This window comes from Theobroma cacao, chromosome 10 (assembly GCF_000208745.1).
Source record: "Theobroma cacao cultivar B97-61/B2 chromosome 10, Criollo_cocoa_genome_V2, whole genome shotgun sequence".
Classification (NCBI taxonomy): domain Eukaryota; kingdom Viridiplantae; phylum Streptophyta; class Magnoliopsida; order Malvales; family Malvaceae; genus Theobroma; species Theobroma cacao.
Window position 1 is genome coordinate 19,709,347 of NC_030859.1, and position 26,861 is coordinate 19,736,207.

Below are 26,861 nucleotides of genomic sequence, written 5' to 3' on the forward strand. Positions count from 1 at the left end.
GAGATCAAATGAAATAGGCAAATTCTAATTAGAAAATGCTAAACAGTTTCAAAAAAACAAATTAGGGTCACGAGTATCTGCCTATAAGCCTCCGGTTCCGTTTGACAACAATTGTCCTGCTTTCCAGTACACCGTTGCATGAAGTTTTGTAAAGACTTGAAATCTTATCCCAAGCTTCCTTTGCAGAGTCTTCACCTAGGCAACGCGAGGCAACCATTCTAATGATAAAGAAGTTAACATGGCTAGTAACAAGAGCTCGTCTTGGCGATTCCATAGCTCATAGTCTGTATCTCTCGAGCCTGAGCACATCTTCTAACTTGGGAGTGGAGGAGGACACGGCTTGGAGCCATCGACATAGCCTATAAGACCATAGCCACGGAGGAGAGCCTCGAAACTGTGCTCGCCAACCACTGTAGTTCGTCGTTGTTAGCTTCACCGAGAGTAGAGCAGCAGAATTGATGTGAAACAGGCCGTTATCTAAGTATGTTGTGCCTGGGATTAAGTTTGCAGGAACTTTATCTGCTGCCATTGACAGAGCCAAGAAAAGCCCTTTTTCCTTGCTATGAGAGCTTAACAAATTTGTTAAGTGAAGCATTAATCAGAGTACATTATATACATAAGTTACAGGATAAGGATGTATACAGATATTAAATTTGAAGTTAATACCATATTCATTAACCTAATTATTCATGAATTTAAATAAATGTGATCCGTTGTTAATGCATATATGAATCTATTTATTCATGAATTTATATGAATATTACATCTTTTAAGTAATATAAATGTATAGTCAAAGTACCCAATCAGCCACTCTATCCAGTCATTTTTTTCCAATTTAGTACCAATCAGCCCCTGTACCCATTGTGCTTCCGCTTTTGGCACAGAAGGGTTACTGAATTTCCCTCAGAAAAGCCAAGAAAAATAATTAAGGAATAACAGGGAAATAAACCGACAGTGCATGATAGAAAGGAAGATGGGTAGATGATATCATAATAGAATGTTTGAGTATAGAAACAAACTTAGAAATATTGGAATTGATATTACATATGGGAATGCAAATGTTAAAAGTTGATATAGCAACAAAGGGAGCATTGAGATTAACTTAAAAAATAATGTGCCACAATTCAATCTTATTTCCCAGAGTTAAATTATACACAAAAAATTACCTAAAACAACCTAGTGCATTAACAAGCTGAACAAATGATCGTATTTGATCTCTGGGAATTAGCAGCATTCAGGGAGGTATTAAACCTACAAAATGAACATGGTTAATTTTAGCATGTTTTGCCTAACCAAAAATTCAATCTAATCTTTTCCTAAGTACAATTGCAATGAATTCTGCTGTGGTATCTGCTTCTTAATATGCTTCTTTGCACTGTAAGATCGATTCATGTTGTACGAAAAAGCCGCATTAAACTTGTAGAACGGTCACGGGAAACATCACCAAGTCGTGTCCTGAAGTTGAATTGAAGCTGATGGTCATGTATTTAAAAGATGCCCTCGTTAACCTTTTTGAAGAACAACCCTGGACATAGTTGAAGCCACAAAATTCAGTTCAAACATGTTTCATCTCCCACAATAGTTAAAGAACATCTCCTATAGGCTGAGACAGCAAAATTTTCAAGATTAAAATGAGAATGAAGGATTTGCAAAACTGAGCGAAGCATTAATTTCTTTTAATTGGAATTGAAGTAAACAGAAAGAAAAAGAATTGCCACCATGTTAGCAGAAACTCTTGTTGTTTCGAGTAATAGGAGCTATGTAAACCAAGAAAAGCAAAGGCTGAAATTGCATGATATATTAATATAAATGCACAAACCTTATGACACCGAATTTCTATGCACAAAGCTAAGTCGAGCCAAATAATTGCTCTCAGCAAAGTCATGAAGTGTCCGACGAGTGCGTGATCCTTCACGGTCAGGTCTCTGAGACTCTTCTTTCAAAAATTTCCTACATGCATCAGCATCCTGAAAAGAAGCAAACAGAGGGTTTGTTAAAGATTGAATTGAACTCAGGATAATTCTAGAATTAGCTAAGAGGAATTTCACACACACACATAAAGGAGGTACATAAAAGTCAAAGACCCTCACAGAATCCAGACATAGATGATCCTCCAGATTAAAATTTTAAAACAACAGAGAATACTAGTGGCCACTAAAATCAAACAACATACACAACTACTAAAAGGGCCCCGGACTCTCTCTCTCATGGACCCACCAACACAAACAAACTCACAAGGAGATCAACTTAGCTTGGGCCACAGGTAAATATTTACTGCAATGGCATTCTCACGCTACAACTGTATAGTGCACAATAATATTGCGATAAATTATCAAGTCATTGTCTTGACAAGGGAAGTTAGAGCAAGAGCCACACCTGTAAGAATTCCAACATTTGCTCTTCAATTGTACCACTCATGGCTAATGTCTCCACATGAATTGGACGAGTAGCACCCATCCGATGTGCACGGCTAATGACTTGTTCCTCCATGCTGATAAGGTTTCAACCGGTAAAACAATGCCATCAGTAGATAATAAATATATTTTTTCATACATGAAAAAAGGAAGCAAAAGGTGTGGCATTATGGTAAAACATATTTCTAAAGTGATTTTCTGACCAGAAGATCAGGGCACAAGCTTGCAACAGTGGATGGTGAAGCACAAGACTCATGCCCATTAATCTTGAGACATCAGTTTCCGTACTACTGTACCCTCAGTGAGGTTGGGGACAGATTATGGCTCAGTGTGGCATAGTGTGAAGAATGCTTCCAAGTGGTTTGGTAGCCAGATGGTCAAGGTTTGAGCCATACAACAGTGGATGGTGGACACAAAACCAGTTTGTCCACTGTCGTACCTCAGTGAGGTAGGAGTAAGGCTGTGGCTTAACCCTTTACAGAGCACTTATGGCCCTTGCAGAAGGCCATAATCGTTCATTTTCCACAGGCTCTCTGTCTAAGCCTATCCTAGCATTGATTCCTTAGCAGTTGATGGTAATGGTTATACCCAGGATGGGTTGCCACAATCAGCCATACCTTACTGGCCCCTTTTACTTAAAAAAAAAAATTAAAGAAAGAAAATGCAGCAAATAGTATTTGTTTGGAAGAACAAAACTAATGCATAAGCTTTGTTGGTGGGAACCCAAAAAATATTTGAGGATAGGAGTTAGCTAAAATTACCTTCTGTCCCAGATTGGCTCCATCAAAAACACATGAGTAACAAAACTCAAATCAAGACCCAAAGCAGCACTTCCATCCATCAAAAGAGCCATGCAGCTATCATCATACTGGAACATGGCCAGCGACTTCATCTGAATAAGTGGAAATTAATTAACTTAAGGATTGCACAAACAGGAAAACAAAAATAGAAGTTAAAAAAAGGATAAGAGAAGACAAGTACCTTGTTGCTAGAATGCATTGGACTATACATTCCAGCAAACTTGATACCAGCAAAAGTCAGCTGCCAAAGAAAAAAAGCCATCCATCTATCATTTGTAAAAGAAAAATAACAAGGGGCACTCATGCCTAATTAAAGGCAAATTACATCTACCTGCTGCTCGATAACATGTATATGCTCAAGAAATTGAGAAAATATTAGAACTTTCTGTGGAAGTGTCTTGTATGACTCCTTGCCATGTCTAGAACAATTCTGCAGCAAAGGCACACCCATATTGCTCCTCTGTGATGGCCAAAGTAACTTATCAATGTGCTTGGCATCATTGTCCTCATCCATGGAGCAACGGATCTCTTTATTAACCTCCTGCAATGCCTTCAGCCTCTCCACAAGATAAGCAACTTTACTGCTAGTGGTCGATTGCCAATCAGGATTCCAGTCATCCTAAGAACCACAAAAGTGTGTATTTGTAATTATCCATATAGCTTAAAAATTAAAATACAAAATGATAAAATCAAGAACCAACCAACCTGTTTATATGAAGGTTGTAACTCAATAAGATCTTTTGGGACAGGCCACTTGGGATTTGGATTTTCTGGGCGTGCTAATGTTTCTGGAGTCTGCATCTCATATAAGCGACCACAGCCAGGTAGGGTACACACTTTGCTGTCCAAACCAACACAATCAAGGCACAAAAGATGCCTACATGGGGTGACAACTGGTAGACGGCACCATTCATTGCATCTATATCAGAAGACAAATAGACATAAACCTTTCATCTGAATATCTTCTAGGAAAAGGCTGAAACAAATGCCAGAAAGAAACTCAAAAGCAAATTATTACCTCTGACAATTACCACCATAAAGGAGGTTATATTTAATAAAAGCATATTCTTCTGACAAAGGATCCAGACCATTTTCAACTAAAATATCCATTGTTTCTTGTATATCTTCACCAGCTTCTGTTACTTTTATATGCCCAGCCACACAACAAGACAGCCTGACATTTCTGATTGTTGTGCTTCGAAACTTCCACTGCTTCGGATTCAGTAAACTTTCAACGTGAGAAGGATCATTCCAGTCAGCCATTAGAATATTGCGCCGGACTGTAACTACCAATTCATTGTAACTTCTTGCATGTTCATCAGTGAATTTTACAAATGTCACCTTCTTGATGCACGGAGGAATAGTTTGCAAATCTATCTTTCTTGCACTAATCATGCATCTATGGAGCAACTGCAATAAACGTGACCGACCCTCTTCCATCTTGGCTTCAAATGGCTTAAGAATGCCAGCCTCCCATGACTTTTGGTTCTGACCATAAGCTTCCTCATGAAGGAACTTAAGCAATGGTTGAAGATGTGACAGTTGACTATTGGGTGTGTTCGGAGTGGGCGTTCCTGTTAGCAACCAACGACTAGAAGCAGTCAATGAAATGGCCATTTGCAATTTGTTGGTTAAATTAAGACTTGAGCCAAGGGTGTGCCCTTCATCTAGGATGACCCTAAGCCAATGCACTTGCATCAGTGCACTTCTCTTACGGGGACCCCACTCAGCACTTAAACGGTTAAAAGTAGTAATAACAATGTCATAGTCCCAAGCCAGACTGTGAACTGGAGGCTTTCTTTGATCAGTCCAGACATAAAGCTGCAACTGACCAGGCCTTACATGTTTCTGGATTTGTGTTTTCCAATGATCAACTAGATTTGATGGAACAACAACTAATGTTGCTCTTGATAAATATAACCTGACAGAATCTAATGGCTCACAGAGAGCAATTCTAAGAGCAGCCAAATCAAATGCCAAGTTCTCAAGAGTCCGTGGATAATACCACCTACAAAATCCCTTTTCTACCCTCTTTATAAGACCAAATGCTTGGAATATCTTATGGAACCCAAGTGCATCTTCAGCGACACCAGTACCTAATATTGGACTTGACAAACCAACTGTTTCCATCTCAAAAAGCCTCTCCGGAGAAAGTTTAGCTAACCAAATTAAGGCTTTCTTTGTTTTAGAATTTATCACAGCATAGTGCTCCTTGAGCACACTGATGAAAAATGACACATTTTCCTCCTTTCCACCAGCTGTTCCTTTGGTGAAAAATCCCGGCAGGTATGTTATGGACTCATGATTATCCCATGCTTCTTCTGGATCAGTACAGCTCTGATAAGCAGGGTCAGTGTTCATGCTACAAAACCATGCTACCTTAGCATCAGCTATACTTGAGTCTGCAAGTTTCCTCCACTTGTGACAGGCATCACACTGAACCCAAGTTTCATTACACATGGTACAACCAGCAGTAGCCTTCCCAGGCCTCATGCAACCATCTAATGCTCCATAGGATACACCAACTTGCTTTCCCCAATAGACATGTCTTGATCCATTCCTTATATGTGCATTCTTCTCAACTGCTTTTCCCTTACATGAAGCAGACAATCCATCATAAGCATAAAGAAGATTTTTCCTGATGTGACCCAAATTCCTTGGGGATCGAACCACCCATGTTACTGGCTCAAAGTATGAAGCTGATGGTGAATTGATTCTTCTTTCAAAACAAGAATCATTAAATTCTGCACTTCTCTCACCTGGATCCATCAACCTGGCCCTTTTAAGCAAAGAATGATTTGTTTCCTCCTTGAGACTAAACTTTCCTAAAGATGATTGTACCCTGAGGGCATTCTGACTTAGAGTCCTTTTACCCAAAATCATATTATTGCAGGTGAATTCATCGCCTCTAAGCTCATAATAACCACATTTATCATTACTATTGTGTGTGCACCAGATTATTTGAACACCCTCTGGTGGATCAGCCATGGTTCCTTGCGTTTTCAGAATAAGTGAAAGAGCAGTTATAGTCTTGCCCAAGCCAGGTTCATCACAGAACATTCCTCCACGAAAATCTCTGATAGTAGGAGCCATGCCAGTAACTATACTGCCAGAAACACTATTAACATAGAAGGAAAACCCATCTTCTGTTGAAAGTTCCATGAACAAAGGATGACGTAAAAACTCAGCACTCCGCTCACGTCTTAACATCCATTCAACTGCTGCCTGCTGATGAGGGAAAAGTTTAAGTTTCATACATGGCATTATCAATGCAGCCAAAGACCTTAGATGACGACAGGTTGCTGCTACCCTGGTAAGACCCATAGGGTCAAGTGTGGCTAGAATATTAATCAGGATATCATCAGCTAAGTCCCAAATGCCAGAAGTATGAGTGTCCTCAGCTGGTTGTACTCTAGAAGAATCAGTCATTCCCTTATTTATTACACTAGGCAAGCTCTTAAATATGTCATGAAGCTCATATAGCCTTTTATTAGAAGGGTCGACGCCATTACAATGCAACTTGCATCCTAGAACATGGCAATCAGAAACACTCCAGATGCTCCTTACATTTCCATGAGCATCCATACCAAACTCTGTTCCATTATTGAGCATCAAACTTCTCTCCTTCCAATCACAGCTGAAAAAGCAAACTACTTTAGAGGGGGGATAAAGGAAATATTGATGCAAATTTAAGGGGAAAATAACCTATTTAACTTGTGAAATCTACAACAAAAAAGCTACTTGCACAATGCATCCACAATTAAAATTTAGTTTCTTCGTGCATAAAAACAACACTAGTTTGTTGAGAAAACCATGCAAATAAAAAATTGTTATACACAGTAGGAAACTACCCATTCAGCGATGTTGTTTGCTTTGCTCGCAAAAAGTACAAAACAAAAAAGGTTTCCTGTTCAAGAAATTCTAGAATTAACGTTTAAAATAAACGATATGACCTACCTCAATTCAGATATCTGTCAGTTTATAGCCATTCCTCTTCAGCCACAGATTGGTATAAAAGGAATGTTGCAGTTAACCAATAGAACAAATGTGAGATTGAGCACTTGTAATTCAATGGTGCACAAATGCAACTCGCAATTGAGAATAAGGGTGAAAAAATAATCCCAATTCCTAAATAATAACAGTCAAGCAAGCTAGCACAATATCATCTCATTAGAACCAATGAACGATATAAAGAGGAGCTTTTATTCCAATTCTAACTTGCATACATCAGCATCATCACTATCTTCAATTTCCTTGTCATAATCATTCAATGAACTTTAACTTATAAAATTGCAATCCAGCATCCACAACAAGACTCTAGCATCCTAACTAGAGTTACTTGGAATGTGGATTAATATGGTTCACAACTGGATTGCAATATGTCACTTATCTAAAATATGGTACAATGAGGGTGGTATTCTTTAATTCACTTAATAGGTGTGTATTTTAGCCTAAGTTGCTTTTTAGTTAATTTTAAAATCCTCTGAATTCCTGTTAGTAAAAAGTTTAAAACATTAAAATCTCTCAATTACCCTCTGTTTGAAAAGTTAAAAACATAAAGATTCTTTTAATTCACAGTTGGTTAAAAAGTTAAAAGCCCTAGGTTACTTTGCACTACTTCTCTTCCCTCACACTTGTTGCTGACAGCACCATCTTCTTCCTTCCCAAAAGACACTACAATTTCAGACTATCATTGCAGTCTTCCTTGGTTCCTCTACCTTTTCCTTCTAGAGATTTCTTCTTTCATTCGTTTTCTTGATATTTGTGATTGGATCGCATGTTTCACCATTCCAGATCACAAACAATCCACGAATGCAATCATGCAAACCAATTAGTAAATCATAAGGGTTTGGTGAATTCTGGTAACTCTGATCCTAACTTCCGGTAAAACTCATTGTGAAAGCAGTTTCCTAACAATTTCACAAATACAGAACAGCCGATCTTGCAGCTATATTAAAAGGTTCTGCCTGGCTGGTCTTGCTTGTTGCTTTTCACTTTGTTTTGGTTTTTTACTTTGTTAAAAGTAGCTAAAAAAAAGTTAAAAGAGAATTCTATACTTGATTAAAAAGGAGCAAATAATTAAATACGCATTCATACGTAGTCATACTCCTCCTTAGAAAAGTAAAATCATCCATAAATTTTAATCTTTAATTATTCCAAAACACTGCTATTTAAGACTAACAGCATCTACATTGCTACTAAATTAATAAACTTGCTTTTAAAAAGAATTGAAAACGAAAATACCTTAAGTGCCTAAACAAGGAACCAGCAACCGAACCGGACCGAGGAAACTGCCAACCGGCCCATAGCTCAATCGGCAAATAAACATCCACAAGCACGACCGCCCTCGCCTCCTCCTCCTCCTCTCCACTCTCCTCCACTCTCAGAACCCTCGCGTAGATCTTCACGCACTTATGAGCCACCAATGCATGAAACTGGTGCACCACACTCATACTCCCATTCACCATCCCAATCCTCCTCCTCCCACCTTTCTTCCTCGAGCTCCCCGCATTATCGTGATTCGAAGCGTGGCCGTTTCGTATCACGGAAAGAACGACGCCGTTTTGGGACCGGAAGCAAATGTTGCCGTCGTCGTCGGTGGTGAGGTGGCAAGGAGTGGAGAAGGGGATGGTCGTGGTAACGGATTGGGAAGGAACCGCGAGGACCGTACAAAGGTAACCACAGAGTTTGTGATCGGGTACGGTCTCGTCCATTGGATGCAGCTTCGAATCTTTTAGGGTTTTAAATTGGAATTTAAATTTTAAGGTTTCATTGGATTTTTCTCCTTGCGTAAGGAGAAAGAAAGATCGAAGACGAAGAAGGAAAGACTTTGTCTGGAGGCGGTTTTTTTTTTGGAGAGGAGGAGTTTGTTTAGACTTCAGATTGGGTGAGCTGAGGTGGGTCCAGGGGTTTTATTATGGTGCTTAAAGGTGTAGGGTTTAATGTTGGTATCGGTTGTTTTCATCACCGTTGCCCGTTGGTTGTTATTGTCAATGTTCTAGCTTTATGCTTTGGTTTTTGTTTTTCGATGGTTTTTCACTTTCCAGTTTGAGCCCGTGGATTTGATTGAGGTTTGCTGGGTTTCATAGATCCAACGGCTTGAACGGTCAAACCAAAATTAACACGTGATTGTGAAATCAGGTGATCTTGAAAATTGCATAGAAGGGAATTTATTTTTCTTTAAATAATTTAAAATTTTATATAATTTTTTTATTTTTATTACGTTTAATTAAACGTATATAAATTTTATTGAATATATTAAAAAAATATTTATTTATTTAAATTTTTAAATACTTTAAAATTTTATTTAAATATTATGTTTTTTTTTTTGCTTTTACATATATTTTATGGATAAATTTTGTTTTTATAAAGGTTTAAACTGTTAATTTTTAATAAAATTATAAAATATCTGTAAATATAAAAAATTAAATTAATTTTTAAAATTAAAAATATTTTGATAATTTTATTGAGTGAAATTCATAATGTTATATGACAACAAATTTATCTGTCAAAAATTATTAATCGATCTAATATTAGTAAAAAATAAAAAATAAATAAACAGAAAATATAAGTAAATTTTATCCTTAAATTTTATATATATCTGTTTAAAAAATGACGTTTAAGTTTTTTTGAGTACATATAAATATTTGACCTTAAAAAAAAACCCAAAACTATTTAAAAAGTAAAAGCACTTGACAAAATTCATACAAAACAAAGCCCAACCGAACTCACAAAACCTAAGAGAACTTAACTTAACGAAGAACAAGGAAGACCTGATACTGACATGGCAAGAGACAGCTGCTTGGCTCGCGTCACTGCCGGTGCCGCCGTCGGAGGTGCTGTTGGCGGTGCCGTCGGTAAGTTTCCTATTCTTCCATTACTCGATAAAACCCTAAACCTCATTGCTCTGTTTTTAGTTACTGAAAAATAGAAAAAAACAATGTTAAATTTGTTTCAATTAGATTAACAGTAATAATTATTACTATCTTTTTTTAAAATATTTCCGTAATCATGAAATTATCTTTTGTTTGTTTAATTTAGTGATTCTGGAACTGAAATATATATAAATTTCTGAACTTTAGGGTTTTTGAACAAATAATTATTATTTTCATAGTATTTTTTGGCTTTTTTGGATTATAGATTTGTCTGATTCTATTTTCTATCATTGATAATTTGCAAAGAAAATTATTCTTTTTTAGTATTACTCTTACTATTCTTTCCCTAGAAAAGAGAAAATAAATAAATAAAGGCTGATATTCAAGGTGTTAATTTGGTACTAATGTAAAAATTGCTTCTTTCTTAACTTATTTTTTTTGTTTGTTACCAAACCAAGAAAACGTTGTACTTCAATTTTCGGTTAGCTAAGTCCTTGTTTTGATTTTTTCTTTTACATGGTTGATTTTTTTTATTTGTTATAAGGTTTCAACTTTATGCTTTGCTAATAATTGATAAAATTAGAAAATTAGTTGCCTTGTTGAATGTTGTTGTTGAGTAGTTAAGACTAAGTGGTGAAGAATCTAGTTCGTAGAAAGTATGGTTCAATCAGTAGTTAAAGTGTCTGAGACAGAGATAGAGGTGATATATTGAAACTCTATATGGAGTTTATGTGGCTTGACCTGTCCCCTCAGTATAAGCAGGAGTAAATTAAGAACATAATTAAAAGACAAAAATTGGTTAGTATGTGTGTTTGTTGTTTAGGGTTTAGAACTGTGCCATATGTAATGAATATATGTATTATTTACATGGGGCACTATTTTTTTTACTTGAGTATATTTGGCATTATTCAAGGGTAGTCTCCTGTGAATCTCTAAAGAGGATAGAAAGATCAGGATGAATGATTGGGGGGGGGGGCGGGGTTCAGATTACTCTTTTTAATATAACAATGTTCCATTTTTATGTCTAAAGAGGTACTGTTTGAGGATAATGTGCAGTATTCTTTTCCTGGATCAGTCAGTTTTGACACAATTTTGTTAATATTTGGATGCATTGTATTTTGATACACAGCTCTACTTCTGTTTTTCATATCTGGGATTGTAAATAAACTTAATTTATGTACTTGTGTTTGTGCAGGTGCTGTTTATGGGACTTATGAGGCTATTAGATATAAGGTAAAGTCCATTATTTACTTTTCTTTTAAAAGATGAAACCATGTTGATTCTTTGTTGGCTTTTTTAATCATTGTGTGTAACTTACCAAGTTATTTACAAAAAGTGATGAAACTTCTATGCGTATATGGTCGATATTTCTCTAAACCTGACTAAGAGATATGCTCTGTCTTGCTGTTTTTACTTCTTCCATGGTAACAGAGGTGGTTAGAATAAAAATGAGTTTGTCAACAGTTTCAAATTCTATTGCCTTTGGCATTGTTGGTTTGCTCTCAATTCTGATTAAGTTGTTCTTCATGTGAATTGAGGGAGGTCCATTAACTTAGACTCTAGAATTAAACAGTGTTATCTTCATATGGCATCTCGTTGATTATTGAGGAATTACAAATGATTTCATACACATAGAAGGAATGAAAGGGGAGTAATGAAGACCGAAACTGGTACTATCAACTCCAACTATTTAGGGTTAAGGCTTAGCTTATTTGTTTAGAGGTTAAATATGACTGAGTTGCCTAGGTGTCATATACTGATTACCATTGCGCTTTATTCTAACTGTAAGCATTTGTGTATGAGCTGACACTATAGCTTTTCCTACCCTTTCTGCACTTCTTCCACCTTGGAAGTCTTCGGCTTCTTCACTGCTGATAAGGGGAAATTTCACTCTTGTTTTTAATGTGGGTTCTTTTTCTTTTCAAAAAAAAAATGAACTGAGTTGCCTAATTTACAGATGAGTATTTTGGTAATTATATTGTATTTGGAATAGGCCAGATTATTGGATGGGCCTATATTTTCTTTTTCTAACATTAGATTTTTGTCACATATAACCTGAGGATTTAAGAATTTAAAATTTGTAAATAAGACAGCAATCTTTTAAAGTTATTAAATAAGACAGCAATCTATTAATTTGAGTTACAGGGGCCATTTTCGTTAAATTGTGGGTTGGGGGTGGTTTGATATGATTTTGAGTAGATTTTGAAGATGGTTTACATTTAGAGTAAAGCTCAGGGTTTTAGCTGTTTCCTGTGCGGGGATTGATAGAAGAATTCTAGACATATGCATGATTGAAATTGTTTTCTTCCATAGTAGCATCTTTATTTGAAAGAAAACTTGCTTTTCTTCTAAGCAAAACAATCGTAAGAACATTACTTCTTTTTCATTGGTTTCATCTACTTCACCCTTCCCAACAGTCATATGGCTCATTAGTGATCTAGGGTCACGGTGGTTGGGGAAAAGAACTGTCCTTCAGTAGCATAATAACGCCACTCCATAATTTGAATTTCTAAGGATGGCATTGGCACATTTAGTGAATTCCCACTCATTTGTCGAAATTCTAAAAGATTGACGAGTTGAGGGTGGTGTCATCCTTTATGTATGTATCCATTTATGCATGCAGAATTTATTCTTGCATGTCATTATTCATATGTTGGAACTGTGCAGGTTCCAGGAATGCTGAAGATTAGATATATTGGGCAGACCACTCTAGGCAGCGCAGCAATTTTTGGTCTTTTCTTGGGCGCCGGGAGCTTGATTCATTGTGGGAAGTCATATTAACGATTCTTTAGTTGTGTTTAAACCCTGAGATTGTATTCTCAGGATGGTGTTAGCTTTAGAAAGGTGTATAACAGTTTATAAGCCTCGGTTTTTTCTTTGAGTTTCTGTCTCTCTAGCCTTGGTGTGGGTGAAAATTTGAAAATATATGACTTCAATTTGAGAATGTGACATAAAATTTTTTTTCTTTACTATTTTGTTTCTCTCTCATAAGAGCAAAAGTTGCAGAGAAAATGCTCTATTCTGCCTTTCTTCTCTGTCAAAACTTATCATGACAACAATGGAAACATTTGCCGAAGACCTTTTGTGCCCAGATGATGGCAATTGCATGTATATACCTGGTAGTCCTAATATTCATTAGAAAATCTTATAATAAAAAGAAGGTGCTTCAGTAATATTTAGAGCCTAATTTTGTCTATTAGGTTTAATAAAGAAAATTTAGTGATGGAACTGCTTAGTGTTATTGACAGCTGCCACGTGGCACAATCATGCCAAATGTCAAATTCCGTGTGGCTAAAATCCTTTGATTTCAAAAGGCTGCCAAAGAATCACATGGCACCGTTGGTAAAGGTTGTACAACTTATTTTTTCTGTACAGAAACAATTAAGGGTCCAGCTTTGCATAACGTAAGTCTTTGCTCTTATAAGCTAAAGATAAACTATAATATTATGTAGACAGATTTTGTACAGTGAAGTTTTCCTTCCTCAGATCTTCTCGTTGTCTTTTGTTTGCTTCATTTTCTTCAAAGATTGATTGCAACTCGATGTTTAACGCAAGACCTCGAAGATCTAGCATTCTACTAGTTTTATCATCATCGAATTCCAAGAATTGGATAAAATCAGAAGTAAAGGTTTGCAAATGAGAACGTTTTTTGGGGTGGCATACAAGGTTTGGAAGGTTCTAAGTTTGTGTCTTAGTTTGTTTCATAATTACAAATGATATTGGTCATTCTCTTCAAAGTTGAAAATGTTAATTAATATCGACTGATCAGTTGTTAAGTGTATTTGATTCCATCTTCAATCAAGTTTGTTTATGATTAAGTCTTGTGTACATGTCTTGTATTAGTTCATATGTGAAAACCTAGTTCATATATTTATTCATAGTCATATCGAATTCAAGGCTGATGAGATGAGAAAAAGAAAAAAGAAACTTTAAACTCCATATTAAGAGAAAGAAAAACAGACAAAGCTAACTTTCATGAAAAAAATTAAAAAGGGTGAAATAAAGAGGTATATCAGCTATGGCCGATGGGCACCCTCCCTACCGGAAAACTATTCGATGATGCTAAGAACATAATGTAAATTTAAAGTTGCAAATGGATGTAGAAAGGACCTAAACCAACATGCTCCCAAATTTTGCATTCCATTCAACATATGCAACAAGTTCTTGCTTGGAAACAGAAGGCCTCACTTCTTTCAAAGCATTTTTGAAATCCTTGAGAGAAACCGGCCTCAAATCCTCTGGCTTCAATTCACAAATACCTTTTCCATTGTTAGCTTCCTTAATGGCTTCCCTTATTGGACCCATCATAGCTTCATTGACTAAGTTTTTCATATCTGATCCTGAATATCCATCAGTTACGTTGCATATGAGATCAAGGTCTTTTTTTTCAAGTATGTTTCCACCATCCTTACCCATTGTGTTAAGAACAATGTGTGATCTAGCTTCAGCAGTAGGCAAGGGAATGTAGAGTCTCTTGCTAAGTCGCCTACGCGCTGCTTCATCAAGATCTTGAGGCTTATTTGTTGCTCCAATGACTATGATTTGCTCAGTTCCAGAATCAATGCCTTCCATTTCGACCAACAATTGTGTTTTAAGTCGCCTGATGGATTCATGCTCAGTGATTGATGATCGCTTAAAGAGGAGAGTCTATCTCATCAAGGAAAATAACAGAAGGTTGTAAATGACGAGCAACCTCAAAGAGTGCTCTAACAAGCTTTTCACCATCACCAAGCCACTTGCTTGCCAATGAAACAGTAGATATGTTGAAAAACGTTGCTTTCATTTCTCCCGCTATGGCTTTTCCAATCATTGTTTTACCTGTTCCTGGTGGACCAAAGAGGAGAACTCCTTTTCTTACTGAACGGACACCTTGAAATATTTTCGGATTTAGTATAGGCCACAAGACAGTTTCATGCACACAATTTTTAGCATGCTCAAGCCCTGCAATATCATCCCACTTGACAATGGTGTCTTGATCTATAATCTCAGACACAATTCGTTTGATCAACTTAGGCTCCAAATGCTCAAGTCTTTCTGGAAGCTTATTGTTGGAACCATATAACGCTTCCAAGGCTCTCTTTTTTGTTGGCACTGCCGATGATGTGCTAGCAACATTTGTTCCTAGCTTGGTGAGATTCAGTATATATTCCATAGTTTGTGCGCTAGAAGGAAAATCTATACGATATGGATCAATTTTACTACAAGAAGGAAGAAGTGTAGCTTGGTTTTGTTGAGGAATACTAAAAGGATGGGTGATTGCAGCCTTTTTCTGCGAATGAACACTTGGGGGAAGCAAAGCAGCTTGGTATGGTCGATGAAGATAATTGAGAAAAGGAATTCCAAGTGCATTAGTCATTGGAGAACTATTTAAACTAAAAGAAGGAAGCCTAGCTTGATTTTGCTGAGGAACAATATTGGGGTAAGGAAGTGCAACTTGGTTAATACTTAGAGGGGGTGGAACTTGGCTTGGTTGATTGATAAGTGAAAGCAAAGCAGATTGGCCCGATCTTGATGTAGCATTAGACCCCATTATGTCATTGATCACACCCTTGGCTTTCCTTAAAGAATCCAACACTTCTAAAACAACCGATTGAATCACACAGCTTTGATTCGACAAAGGAACAACCTTAGAAGGACAGATAGTAGTACCCAAAGCCAATGCCAACAGTGATGCATGAGAAGATTGCACCTTTGACAATACTTCCTGACTTTTTTCAGCACAAAACGAAAGGGATGAGAGAAGTGAATATGCTTGTTGTTTTGTCAAGGTCTTCTTCTCAGTGGATGAATTGTTTCCATTAGAATCCATATTTTCTTCTTTCAAAACAACTGCAAAAGAGTTTTTATGTATCAAATATAATAAGTTCATGATTGACACTTAAACTTTTATTTTACCCCCAAACTAATCAAAAACCCAAAAAAATAAATAAAAAATCAATCCCAATTAATATGTTCATACAATAATAGATTTGCATAATATAGAGAATATCTTAATCCTAGATTATCATATATCCATAGAAAAAACTTGAAGAAAAAACAAAGAAGATATCTGTGAGTAAACTGGCTTAGAGAAAAGAAAGAACACATGCCTAGCAAGAAGGAGAACAAAGAAGAGATTATCCTCCAAGTAATCTGGCACTTGTTTCACTTAGCTTGATTGCCGAAAAAAGGAGAAAATGTGTGCAAGGATTTAACAAAGGAAGGCTAAAAAAGCCAGCTTCAAAGCGTGGCTGTGGATGTCTTCTCCTACTGAAATCAATATGGAGAAGTGTTGAATACAACTTCAGAGTTGGATTTCTTCTCCTTTTATAATACTAATAGGTTAAAACTGTTACGCTTCAAGTCATTTTGGTCTATGATTTCATAAGTAAGTTTCCATACAAAACAAAAAATTAAATTCAAAGGAATCAAAATTTAATGCAAAATGTCAAGTTGGTAGAAAAAATTCATTTTGAGTTTGATTTTATCATTAAATCATCATGTTTGGTACAAAAAATCGGTAACTTATGTGGTAGGATTCTTTTATTTGGTAAGTGAGCAATAACCATGCGGTGGCAATCTCTTTTATGGTAAGTGGTCAGTATTTTACCTGGCTGTGATTTATATCATTAAGAACTGCTATAATTTTTCAACAGAATTGGATGAAACAATGTTTTCGTCAAATATAATGATTTACGAAATTAAGTATGAACTATTGTAATTATTTTTACATCGTGTTAAAATATTCTTTTCATCGAACTCCAAAGTATATTATTGTTTATATATGATTTTATATATCAAATATAATAAGTTCATGATTACACTTGTCATTTATGTCACCCCAAACCAATCAAAAACCCAAAATAAATAAATAATCAACCCAAATTAATATGTTCATACAATAATAGATTTGCGTACAAGGAAAAAGTAATGGAGAATATCTTAATCCTAGATTATCCCAGCCATAGAGAAAGCTTGAAGAAGAAACAAAGAAGATATAAGTGAGCAAACTTGCTTAGAGAAAAGAAGGAACGCATGACTAGCAAGGAGAAGGAGAACACAAAAGAGATTATCCTCCAAGTGATTTTGCACTTGTTTTGCTTTGCTTGATTGCCGAAGGGAGGAAAATTGTGTTGCAAGGATTAACAAGGGAAGGCTTAAAAATGCAACTTCAAAGCCTAGCTGTGGAAGTCTTCTCCTAGTGAAGCTAATGCGAAGAAGTGTTGTATACCACTTCAATGTCGGATTTCTTCTCATTTTATAACACTTATAGATTGTAACTTTTAGTGCTTTTTCTACCCTTAAAGTCATTTTGGCCTATGATTTTATAAGTAAGTTTGCATACAAAAAGAAATAAACACTAAATTAGAGAGAATCAAAATTTAAATTAAAATGTCAAGTTGGTAGAGAAAATCCATTTTAAGTTTGATTTGATTATTAAATCATCATGTTTAGTAAGAAATCGGAAACTTACATATTAGTAATCTTGTATTTGATAAATGACCGGTAAACTATAAGGTGACAATCTCATATTTGGTAAATAGTCAATATCTCATCTGGTTATGATTTATATCATTGAGAAGTGATATAATTTTTAATAGAATTGTTGAATCAATGTTGTCGCCAAATGTAATAATTTATGAAATTAAATATGAACAATAGTAATTGTTTTTATATCGTATTAAAATATTCTTCTTGTCGAACTCTAAAATATATTAAAGGCTACTTTTTATGTTTGTATATGATTTTTCTTTTCCTAACATATTTATCATCATTATGATAACTCTAATTTCATTTTCTCATTCAAAGTTTTTTTAGCGTAACTTATACCTTTTTAGTATACATTATATACTACTCTCTTCACCCCATTTTGTTTGTCTCTATTAACTTTTTTAATCAAATAGCTTCAACTTTGACTATTAACTTTTGAAATATTATATGAAATTAAATTTAAAAAGAAAATGTTTTGAAAAGTTTGAAGTTCAAATTTGTAATTTTTTTTTAATTTTATGGTTTTATGATTTTGTTAAAAAATAATGATCAAACTTGAATTTGTTAGATAAAAAAAATCAAAGACAAACATAATAGGATGGATAGAGTAAAAATTACTTTACATACTAATAAATATACTTTTCATATTTGTTAATTCAATAATTTTAGCATACCTTACTCAAGAAATGATATTTTACAATTTATTGTCTTGAAACATCGAAACAATGGATTTTTTTATTATCACTAGTATAATATCATTATTTATAAAAAGATAAGATTTAATTCTTACGAGCTTAAATCTAAATTTAGTATTATTAAGCTTTTTATATATTTAAGAATGTTGATGCAATTTTTATATAAGACTAAGACCTTATGTTATGGATCTCTATAAATAACAAATAAGATTAGTCTTAAGCTAATATGTAAAAATATTCTTCCACTTAATAGACATGTCTTTTGAGGTAAATATGTGACCCCTAACAAATGATGTCAAAACTTACCCAACTCTTCATTAAGGTAAAACCCTCTTATGTGAAATATTAGGATTGAGTTAAAGTTGACATTAAAGTAGATTCCTCTCCTTAATATGTGAAAAAACCAATGCAATGAAAATCTCAAATCCAAAAGAGATGAGATGAATTTTGAACTTATATTTCAAGCTTTTTTTACTGAATAAACATATTTTTTAAGTTGAAAGTGTAAACCCATGACACTTGTTTCATATTCATTTACGAAGAAACATGGACATGATCAAAATAAAGAATCATTTGTGTTAAATTATGTTCAATGACCCCTTAAAACAATTAAAAATTTTTTTGTTATGACCATACAATAATGTAGGTAAGATTTTTGAACCATTTCTTAATTATACACTTGTATTTATTTTAACAATCAATAATTTTATGTCGACATTAATGCAATTTTGATATTTTCTACATGTGTGTATATGAAATAATGTAATTTTTTCTAAACTTTTCACTTTCAATTTGTTTTAAAATAATAAAATTTACTAAAATATAATGTGGCATAAATAATTTCTCAAAATTTAATAATATGATCTAAGTCGTATCCTTGAACCTAACTAATTAACTATTGTCACATGCTTAATTTAAGAGGTTAAGCGTATGACATTGAATTAGAAGATAGTTGATAAAAATATATTTTCAAAAGCCAAATTGCTTTAACAATGTGCTAAGAAATATCATGGATATTATAAGGTCATAATAAAAAAAAAGTAAATTACTATTAAATACAATGGAAACAAAAGAAAATAGCAAAAACCACAATTTGTTGCCTACTTTATATTAAAAAATTTGTTAATATCTCACTTATATACATGAGAAATTTATGTTAAAAATACTATAATATTATATCCTAATGTTTTCAATAAACTTTAGTAATATAATTTTGCTTTTAACTTTATAATAGTAACTTTTGAATAAATAAAAATAAACAATAAAATAACAAAATAACATCTGATTAACAAATTCTTACATGTACGTACAATTGGTTATCAAACTTTACTAACATCGTCAACTGTGCAAACAAGTAAAATCAATGAATATAGTTAATTACTTCCAATTTAATATGAAATAAAAGAACATGGTATAAATTTATGACAAAAATAGAACAAGGTATAAACTGGATCACTTTACAAATTTGACTTTGAAATTGTTAAAAGTACAAAAAAAATTCATAGTTCCAATAAATTTTGGGAATTTTTTATATCGCTTCAATAAAATATCATAGTATTTACATTCTTTATTTTTTATATTTCAGAATTTTTTATAACTTACTTTACCTACAATAAAATAAAATGAAAAACTATAAATGGTTCAACCTTGCATAATGTAAACATTTGTTCTTATCTACTAAAGTGGGTTGTTGGATTCACTTACAAAATTGGTATCTAATATTCATTGACAGATGAATTATAGGCACCATGCCAAGGCTTAAAATTGTGTTGGGATAAAGGGTACAGAAATATTCAAGAAGAAACTGATTCAATGTTGCTTCTTCAAAAGCTTGCTAATCAAAACTCGTCCCTAGATCCAAATACCCATCTATTTAGTGAAATAAGGAAGTTCCTTAATTTGAATTGGGAGTGCTCTTTAACTCACGTTCATCGTGAAGCCAATCAGTGTGCTGATTGGATGGTGACACACTATGAGAATTTATCTCTAAGTTTTCATATTTTTTAGTTTCTCTTACTAGGATTATTTATTTTTTAATTGCAAACAATCTAGGCATATCTTGCCCTAAAATGATGTAATTAACTTTTATTTTATTCCTCAATATCAAAAAAATAAACAGATAACAAAGTTTTCCTTCCTCATATTCTCTTTCTTTGCCTTTAACTTTCTTCATTCTCTCTAAAGATTGATTACACCTTGACTTTAACACAAGACCTTGAAGATATCTAGCATTTTATTGGTTTCATCATCATTGAATTCGAAGAATTGGATCAAAATCAAAAGTTCTTTTTTTAAAAAAATTAATGTCATTTCAAATCAAAAATAGGGGAGACCCTTAAAAATACAAGCCACTATAACGCAACTAAGGAGGCATTAGACTGGCCATAGTTGACAACAACCTAGCTTGCAAAAAAGATGCTAGAAATAATGTCTTATTCATTTGTACAGAAATCACACCTAACAATCCCTAATAAACATCCATGTACATCATCAATATCCCCCAAGAAATAAAGTCGATAAGATAAAGAAAAAAGAATAAAAAACACAATTGATTGGCATGTTTCCTCTTCTTACAACCCTATACATTCTGTTGAAAATTACATTCATAAGACAATCATGTCATCCCATTTCTCCCATCTTCTGCATAACACTACCCTCAAGGATAGCTTTTCCTCTTGTTGCTTTCCAATGCATAACAAAAAGCACCCACTCCCTCAACTTAGAAGCTTATAGCCGACATTGAAACAAACAAATAGCCAATAAAAAGAGGTTAAGAGAACCCCCACCAACGTTACACATAACTAGGTGATTAAAGATACATGCATAACAAATCATTTAATCTATCAACCCTAGATTTAGCAAGTTTATCAATCATATCGTTACCCAACCTTAAAGTGTATTAGATCTGCCAACTTGAAGCTTTCTTACCTAAAACTTTAATTTGTAAAATCAGTTACCTCAACCTCCATGGAGTAGCATCTAGTTTGGACACGTAAGTGATAGTGTTTTTGGAGTCACTTCCAATGATAACTACCAAAGAGTTAGCCCACGATGAAGCTACAAAGATTACCATGGCCTCATGGATGGTAAGCATTTCAGCACGATTCGCATCACCCTACCTTGCCTTCTTGGAGAAAACCACCTTAACAGCCCCCTTATCATCGTGCAAAACCTCGCCAATACCAAAATAGCCAGGACAACCCTTAGCAACGCCATTTATGTTGAATTTAAGCTATCCATTAGGCAAACATTCTCATGATACTAACTGTTTAAATTGCATTCTTTTAGCTACTATTATGGTGATGGAAGGAGATTTAATCAAGTCCATAATTGTAGGATTTTTTTTCAACCATTTAGACTTGAGCCACCATGCCATCCTAGTTTTAATGGTATCCACCACCTTTATCGCATCCCAAATCTTTCCATTGAAAATGATTTCATTCTTATAAAGCCAAATAGACCATATAATATAAAAGAATGACACCTTACAAACTTTCCTTTTTGCCACTTTAATAGAACAAGAATTCCACGCCTTAAAGAACGAAAAGGCAACCCTTGGCATGCACCCATGTATCCCTCACTCCATTAACCGCATACTCCAAACCCTTCAAGATTCCATGTAAGTAAAAAATAGGTGGTTTACAGATTCAATCTCCTTGTTGCACATCACACACAATGACACATATCTTTGAATCAAGTTTCGTTTGACAAGTTCCTCCTTGATAGTAACTCTTCCTTTGATCACTTACCATACAAAATCTTCCACCTTAGGGGGTGCCAAACTAGCCCATACATCCTTCAAAATCTCCACATTCCCCTTATTAGAAAGCAACATCGTTCTGCAAAAGGAATTCGGAGAATATCTTCCACTGGTGTACTTTTCCAAACCAATTTATCATCACTCTTATCATCAATATGAACATGCTTTAGGCACACCATGAATTGACCCCACGTCTCTGTTTCCCAATCAAGAAATCTTCTTAGCTCAACATGCTATTACCATTCTTGAGTCATCCATAATCCATATTCTCTAACTTTGCCAGTTTTATTTGTGGCCAAGGCAAAAATTCAAAGGAAAGCCACTCTAAGAATCATGCCTTCAATCCATTCACCTCTCTAAACAAGAGTTATGACAATGCAGATAAGAACGTTTCTTAGGGTGATGTTCAATGTTTTGAAGGCTCTAAGTTTATATCTCTCAATGTGTTTCATGATTATAAATGATATTGCATGTTCTCTTCAAAGCTAAAAATGTTAATTAATGTTTGAGTAATCAGTCGTTAAGTGTATTTGATTTCATGTTCAATCAACTAGATTTATGATTAAGTCTTGTGTACATGATTTGCATAAATTCATTTGTTAAAATCTAGTTCATATATTTGTTCATAGTCATACCGAAAATTCAAAGCTGATAAGAAGAAAAAAAGAAGAAAGAAAATTTAAACTATATTAAGAGAAAGAAAAACATATAATTTCTGTACACAATCTATGTAAATTCAGCTAAATTTCATAAAAAAAATAAAAATGGTGAAAATAAAGAGGTATATCAATTATGGCTAATGGCCACTTTCCCCATCGAAAAACTATTGAAAGATGTTAAGAACATAATGTGAATCTAAAGTTGCAAATGGATGCAAAAATGACCTAAACTGACATGCTGCCAAATTATGCATTCCATTCATCATATACAGTAATTTCCTACTTAAAAACCGAAGGCATCACCTCCTTCCAAGAATTTTTGAAATCCTCAAAAGCAATTGGCCTTAAATCTTCTAGCTGCAATTTGCAAATATCTTTCCCATTCTTATCTTCCTTAATCGCTTCCTTTATTGGACCCATCATAGCTTTCTTGACTAAGTTTTCCATGTTTGATCCTGAATATCCATTAGTTAAGTTGCATATGAAATCAAAGTTTTTTTTTTTCAAGCACATTTCGACCATCTTTCATCATTGTGTTAAGAACAATGTGTGATCTGGCTTCAGTAGTAGGCAAAGGAATGTAAAGCCTCTTGCTAAATTACCTACGCGCTGCTTCATCAAGATCCTAAGGCTTGTTTGTTGCTCCAATAACTATGATTTGTTCACTTCCAGAATCAATGCCTACCATTTTGACAAAAAAACTATGTTTTAAGTCACTTGATGGATCATACTCAATGATTGATGACCACTTATTGAGAAGAGAATTTATCTCATCAAGTAAAATATCAGAAGGTTATAAATAATGAGCAACCCCAAAGAGTGCTTTAACAAGCTTTTCACCATTATCAAGCCACTTGTTTACCAATGAAATGGTAGATATGTTGAAAAAAGTTGCTTTCATTTCTCTGGCTATGGCTTTTCCAATCATTTTTTTACTTGTTCTAAGTGGACCAAAAAGGAGAACTCCTTTGCCTACTGAATGGACACGTTGAAAGATTTTCAGATATAGTACAGGCCACAAAATAGTTTCATGCACACAATTTTTAACATGTTCAAGCCCCGCAATATCATCCCAATTAACAATGGTATCTTGATCTACAATTTCAGACACAATTCATTGGATCTGCTCAGGTTCCAAATGCTCAAGCCTTTTTGGAAGCTCATTGTTGGGACCATATAACGCTTCCAAGGCTTTCTTTTTTATGGGCATTACCAATGATGTGCTACTAGCATTTGTTCCTGGCTTGGAGATATTCAGTATATACTCTATATGTTGTATACTAAAAGGAAAATCTATATGATATGGACCAATTTTACTATAAAAAGGAAAAAATGCAACTTGGTTTTGTTGAGGAATATTAAAATGATGAGTGATTGCAGCCTTTTTTCTGCAAATGAACACTTGAAGGAGGAAAGGCACTTTGGTATGGTCGATAAAGATAATTGAGAAAAGGAACTTCAAGTGCACTAGTTATTGGAGAGCTACCTAAACTAAAAGAAGAAAACCTAGCTTGATTCTGTTGAAGAATAATATTGGGGTAAGGAAGTGCAACTTGGTTAATACTAAGAAGAGATGAAACTTGGCTTGCTCAATAGAGAAGTGAGTGCAAAGTAGATTGGTTTGATCCTGATGTAGCATTAAACCCAATTATGTCATTAATCACACCCTTGGCTTTCTCTAGAGAATCCAACACTTCAAAAACAACTAATTGAATCTCAATGTTCTGCTTTGACAAAGGAATAACATCAAAAGGACAGATAATAGCACCTAAAGCCAATGCCAACAATGATGCATGAGAAGATTACATCTTTGATAGTACTTCCTCACTTTTTTCAGAACAAAACAAGAGGGATAAGATAATTGAATCTATCTGTTATTTTGTCAAAGTCTTCTTCTCGATTAATGAATTGCTTCCATTAGAATCCATATTTTCTTCTTTCAAAAAAACTACAAAAAAGTTTTTATGTATCAAATATAATAAGTTCGTGATTGACATTTAACTTTTATGTCACCCCCAAACCAATCAAAAACCCAAAAAAATAAATAAATAATCAACCTAAATTAAAATGATCATACAATAATAGATTTGCATAGTAATAAAAGATATCTTAATCCTAGATTATCCTATATCCATAAAGAAAACTTGAAAAAGAAACAAAGAAGATATCATTGAGCAAACTTACTTAAAGGAAAGAAAGAACACATACCTAGCAAGAAAAAGAACAAAGAAGAGATTATCTTCTAAGTAATCTTGCACTTTCTTTGCTTTGCTTGATTGCCAAATGGAAGAGAATTGTGTGCAAGGATTTAACAAGGGAAAGCTAAGAGCCAACTTCAAAGCCTGGCTATGGATGTCTACTCCTAGTGAAGTCAGTGTGTGATAAATGTTGAATACCACTTTAGAGTTGGATTTCTTCTCCTTTTATAATACTAATAAGTTATAACTTTTTCCCTTAAAATTCATTATATGATTTCATAAGTAAGTTTTCATACAAAAAAAGAAAAACTAAATTTGAAAGAATCAAAATTGGATTTCATAAGTAAGCTTTCATACACCACTATGGTTATTTTTTAACATTTGGAAATTTTTTTTATAACTTACTTTTTTTATAGCAAAATAAAATAAGAAACTATAAATTGTCTAGCCTTGCATAAGGTAAGTATTTATTCTTATCTACTAAAGATGAATTATAATGTTATATAGACAGATTTTATATAGCAAAGTTTTTCTTCCTTAAATTCTATCTCTTTGCCTTTAGCTTTCTACTATGGATTGCACCTTGACTTTAACACAAGACTTCAAAGATCTAGCATTTTATTAGTTTATCATTACTGAATTCTAAGAATTGGATCAAAATAAAAATTATGGCAATGCAAATGAGAATGTTCTTTAGGATGACGTACAAGGATTAAAAGGTTCGTTCTTCAAAGTTAACAATATTTATTAATTTTTGACTAATTAATCATTAAGTGTATTAGATTCCATGTTCAATTAAGTTGAATTATAATAAAGTCTTTTGTAAATTTGTATAAGCTCATATGTGAAAGAAATGCATTGATAGATTCTATTTTCTATATTTGTTCATAGTCATACCAAATTCAAAATTGGTGAAATGAGAAAAAGAAAAAAGAAATTTTAACTTTACATTGAAAGATAGAAAAGTTTTATATTCAAAATTTATATATCTTTTTTTTTTAATTTTATGATTTTATAATTTTATTAAAAATAATTATCAAAATTGAATTTGTTTGATAAAAAAATTAATAAGAGACTAACATGATAGAACGAAGAGAGTAAAACTTACTTTATCTATTAATAAATATACTTTTCATATTTGTTAAATCAATAATTTAAGCATACCTTACTCAAGAAATGATATTTTACAATTTATATTCTTGAAACACTAATGAAATAATAAATTTTTAAATTATTACTAATATAATATGATTATTTATAAAATGATAACATTTAATTTTATAATGTTGATACAATTCTTATATTAGCCCAACACCTTGTATTATGAATCTCATATCAATAAAAGATAAGATCAATCTTGAACTTTTAAGGGTATTCTTACATTAAATAGGTATATCTTTTAAGTTGAAAATGTGATCCTATGACAAATGGTATCAGAACTTATTTTACTCTTTACTGAAGTGAAGCCCTCCAATAAGAGATTTTAGGGTTGAGATAAATCCACACCAAAGTAGATCCCTCTCTTTCATGTGTGATAAAACAAATGCAACAAAAATCCCACATCAAAAAGATGCGATAAGTCTTGAACTTATAAATCAAGCCTTCCTCCACCTAATAAATTTGTTTTTGAGTCGAAAGTATTTCTTAACTTCTAGCTTAGTACTTTTTTTTTCACCCTTAAAGTCATTTTAGCATATTCTTTCATAAGTAAGTTTCATACAAAAAAACAATCACTATATTCGAAAAAATCAAAATTTAACTCAAATTGTCAAGTCAGTGAAAAAAATCCATTTTGAGTTTGATTTACTTATTAAATCATCATGTTTGGTAAGAAATCGATAACTTACGTGGTAATAATCTTGTATTTGATAAGTAACCGATAAATCATTAGGTGATTATCTCATATTTGATAAGGAATTACTATTTTACCTGATGATAATTTACTTCAGCGAGAAGTGATATAATTTTCAGCAAATTGATAAAAAAATGT

At 33.6% G+C, this 26,861-nt stretch overlaps 3 protein-coding genes across 5 annotated transcripts; 1 reads left to right on the forward strand and 2 right to left on the reverse strand.

Annotated features, from left to right (window-relative positions):
* LOC18587287 (F-box protein At3g54460) lies at positions 1,075–9,075 on the reverse strand. Of its 3 annotated transcripts, none has more exons than XM_018129463.1 (9): positions 8,459–9,075; positions 4,233–6,851; positions 3,920–4,133; positions 3,546–3,833; positions 3,396–3,455; positions 3,176–3,306; positions 2,377–2,491; positions 1,820–1,967; positions 1,075–1,525 (listed from the first exon to the last, which is right to left on the reverse strand). In XM_018129463.1, the coding sequence occupies exons 1-8, from the start codon at positions 8,926–8,928 to the stop codon at positions 1,821–1,823; spliced, it is 4,044 nt and encodes a 1,347-aa protein (XP_017984952.1). In that variant the 5' UTR covers positions 8,929–9,075; the 3' UTR covers positions 1,075–1,525; position 1,820. The 3 variants fall into 3 exon arrangements, with proteins under 3 accessions (XP_017984952.1, XP_007011061.1, XP_017984953.1); XM_007010999.2 differs by lacking the exon at positions 8,459–9,075 and adding an exon at positions 7,172–7,219; XM_018129464.1 differs by having other exon boundaries at positions 1,511–1,596.
* On the forward strand, positions 9,886–13,061 carry LOC18587288 (reactive oxygen species modulator 1). The gene is made up of 3 exons (XM_007011000.2): positions 9,886–10,071; positions 11,285–11,322; positions 12,757–13,061. Exons 1-3 carry the CDS (start codon positions 9,999–10,001, stop codon positions 12,868–12,870), a joined length of 225 nt encoding a protein of 74 aa, XP_007011062.1. The 5' UTR covers positions 9,886–9,998; the 3' UTR covers positions 12,871–13,061.
* On the reverse strand, positions 14,200–15,898 carry LOC18587289 (fidgetin-like protein 1). The gene is given in 2 exon segments (XM_018128897.1): positions 14,200–14,734; positions 14,736–15,898. Coding segments are annotated over 2 exon segments (1,698 nt in total).

Excerpts from the sequence above, each read along its gene's own strand:
- LOC18587287 (XM_018129463.1), bottom strand. The coding sequence starts at position 8,928 with ATGGACGAGACCGTACCCGATCACAAACTCTGTGGTTACCTTTGTACG. Across the intron at positions 6,852-8,458 it reads TCCTTGTTTAGGCACTTAAG|CTGTGATTGGAAGGAGAGAA; the intron begins GTATTTTCGTTT and ends TTGCTTTTTCAG. Across the intron at positions 3,834-3,919 it reads TACAACCTTCATATAAACAG|GATGACTGGAATCCTGATTG; the intron begins GTTGGTTGGTTC and ends TGTGGTTCTTAG.
- LOC18587288 (XM_007011000.2), top strand. The coding sequence starts at position 9,999 with ATGGCAAGAGACAGCTGCTTGGCTCGCGTCACTGCCGGTGCCGCCGTC. Across the intron at positions 10,072-11,284 it reads TGCTGTTGGCGGTGCCGTCG|GTGCTGTTTATGGGACTTAT; the intron begins GTAAGTTTCCTA and ends GTGTTTGTGCAG. Across the intron at positions 11,323-12,756 it reads ATGAGGCTATTAGATATAAG|GTTCCAGGAATGCTGAAGAT; the intron begins GTAAAGTCCATT and ends GGAACTGTGCAG.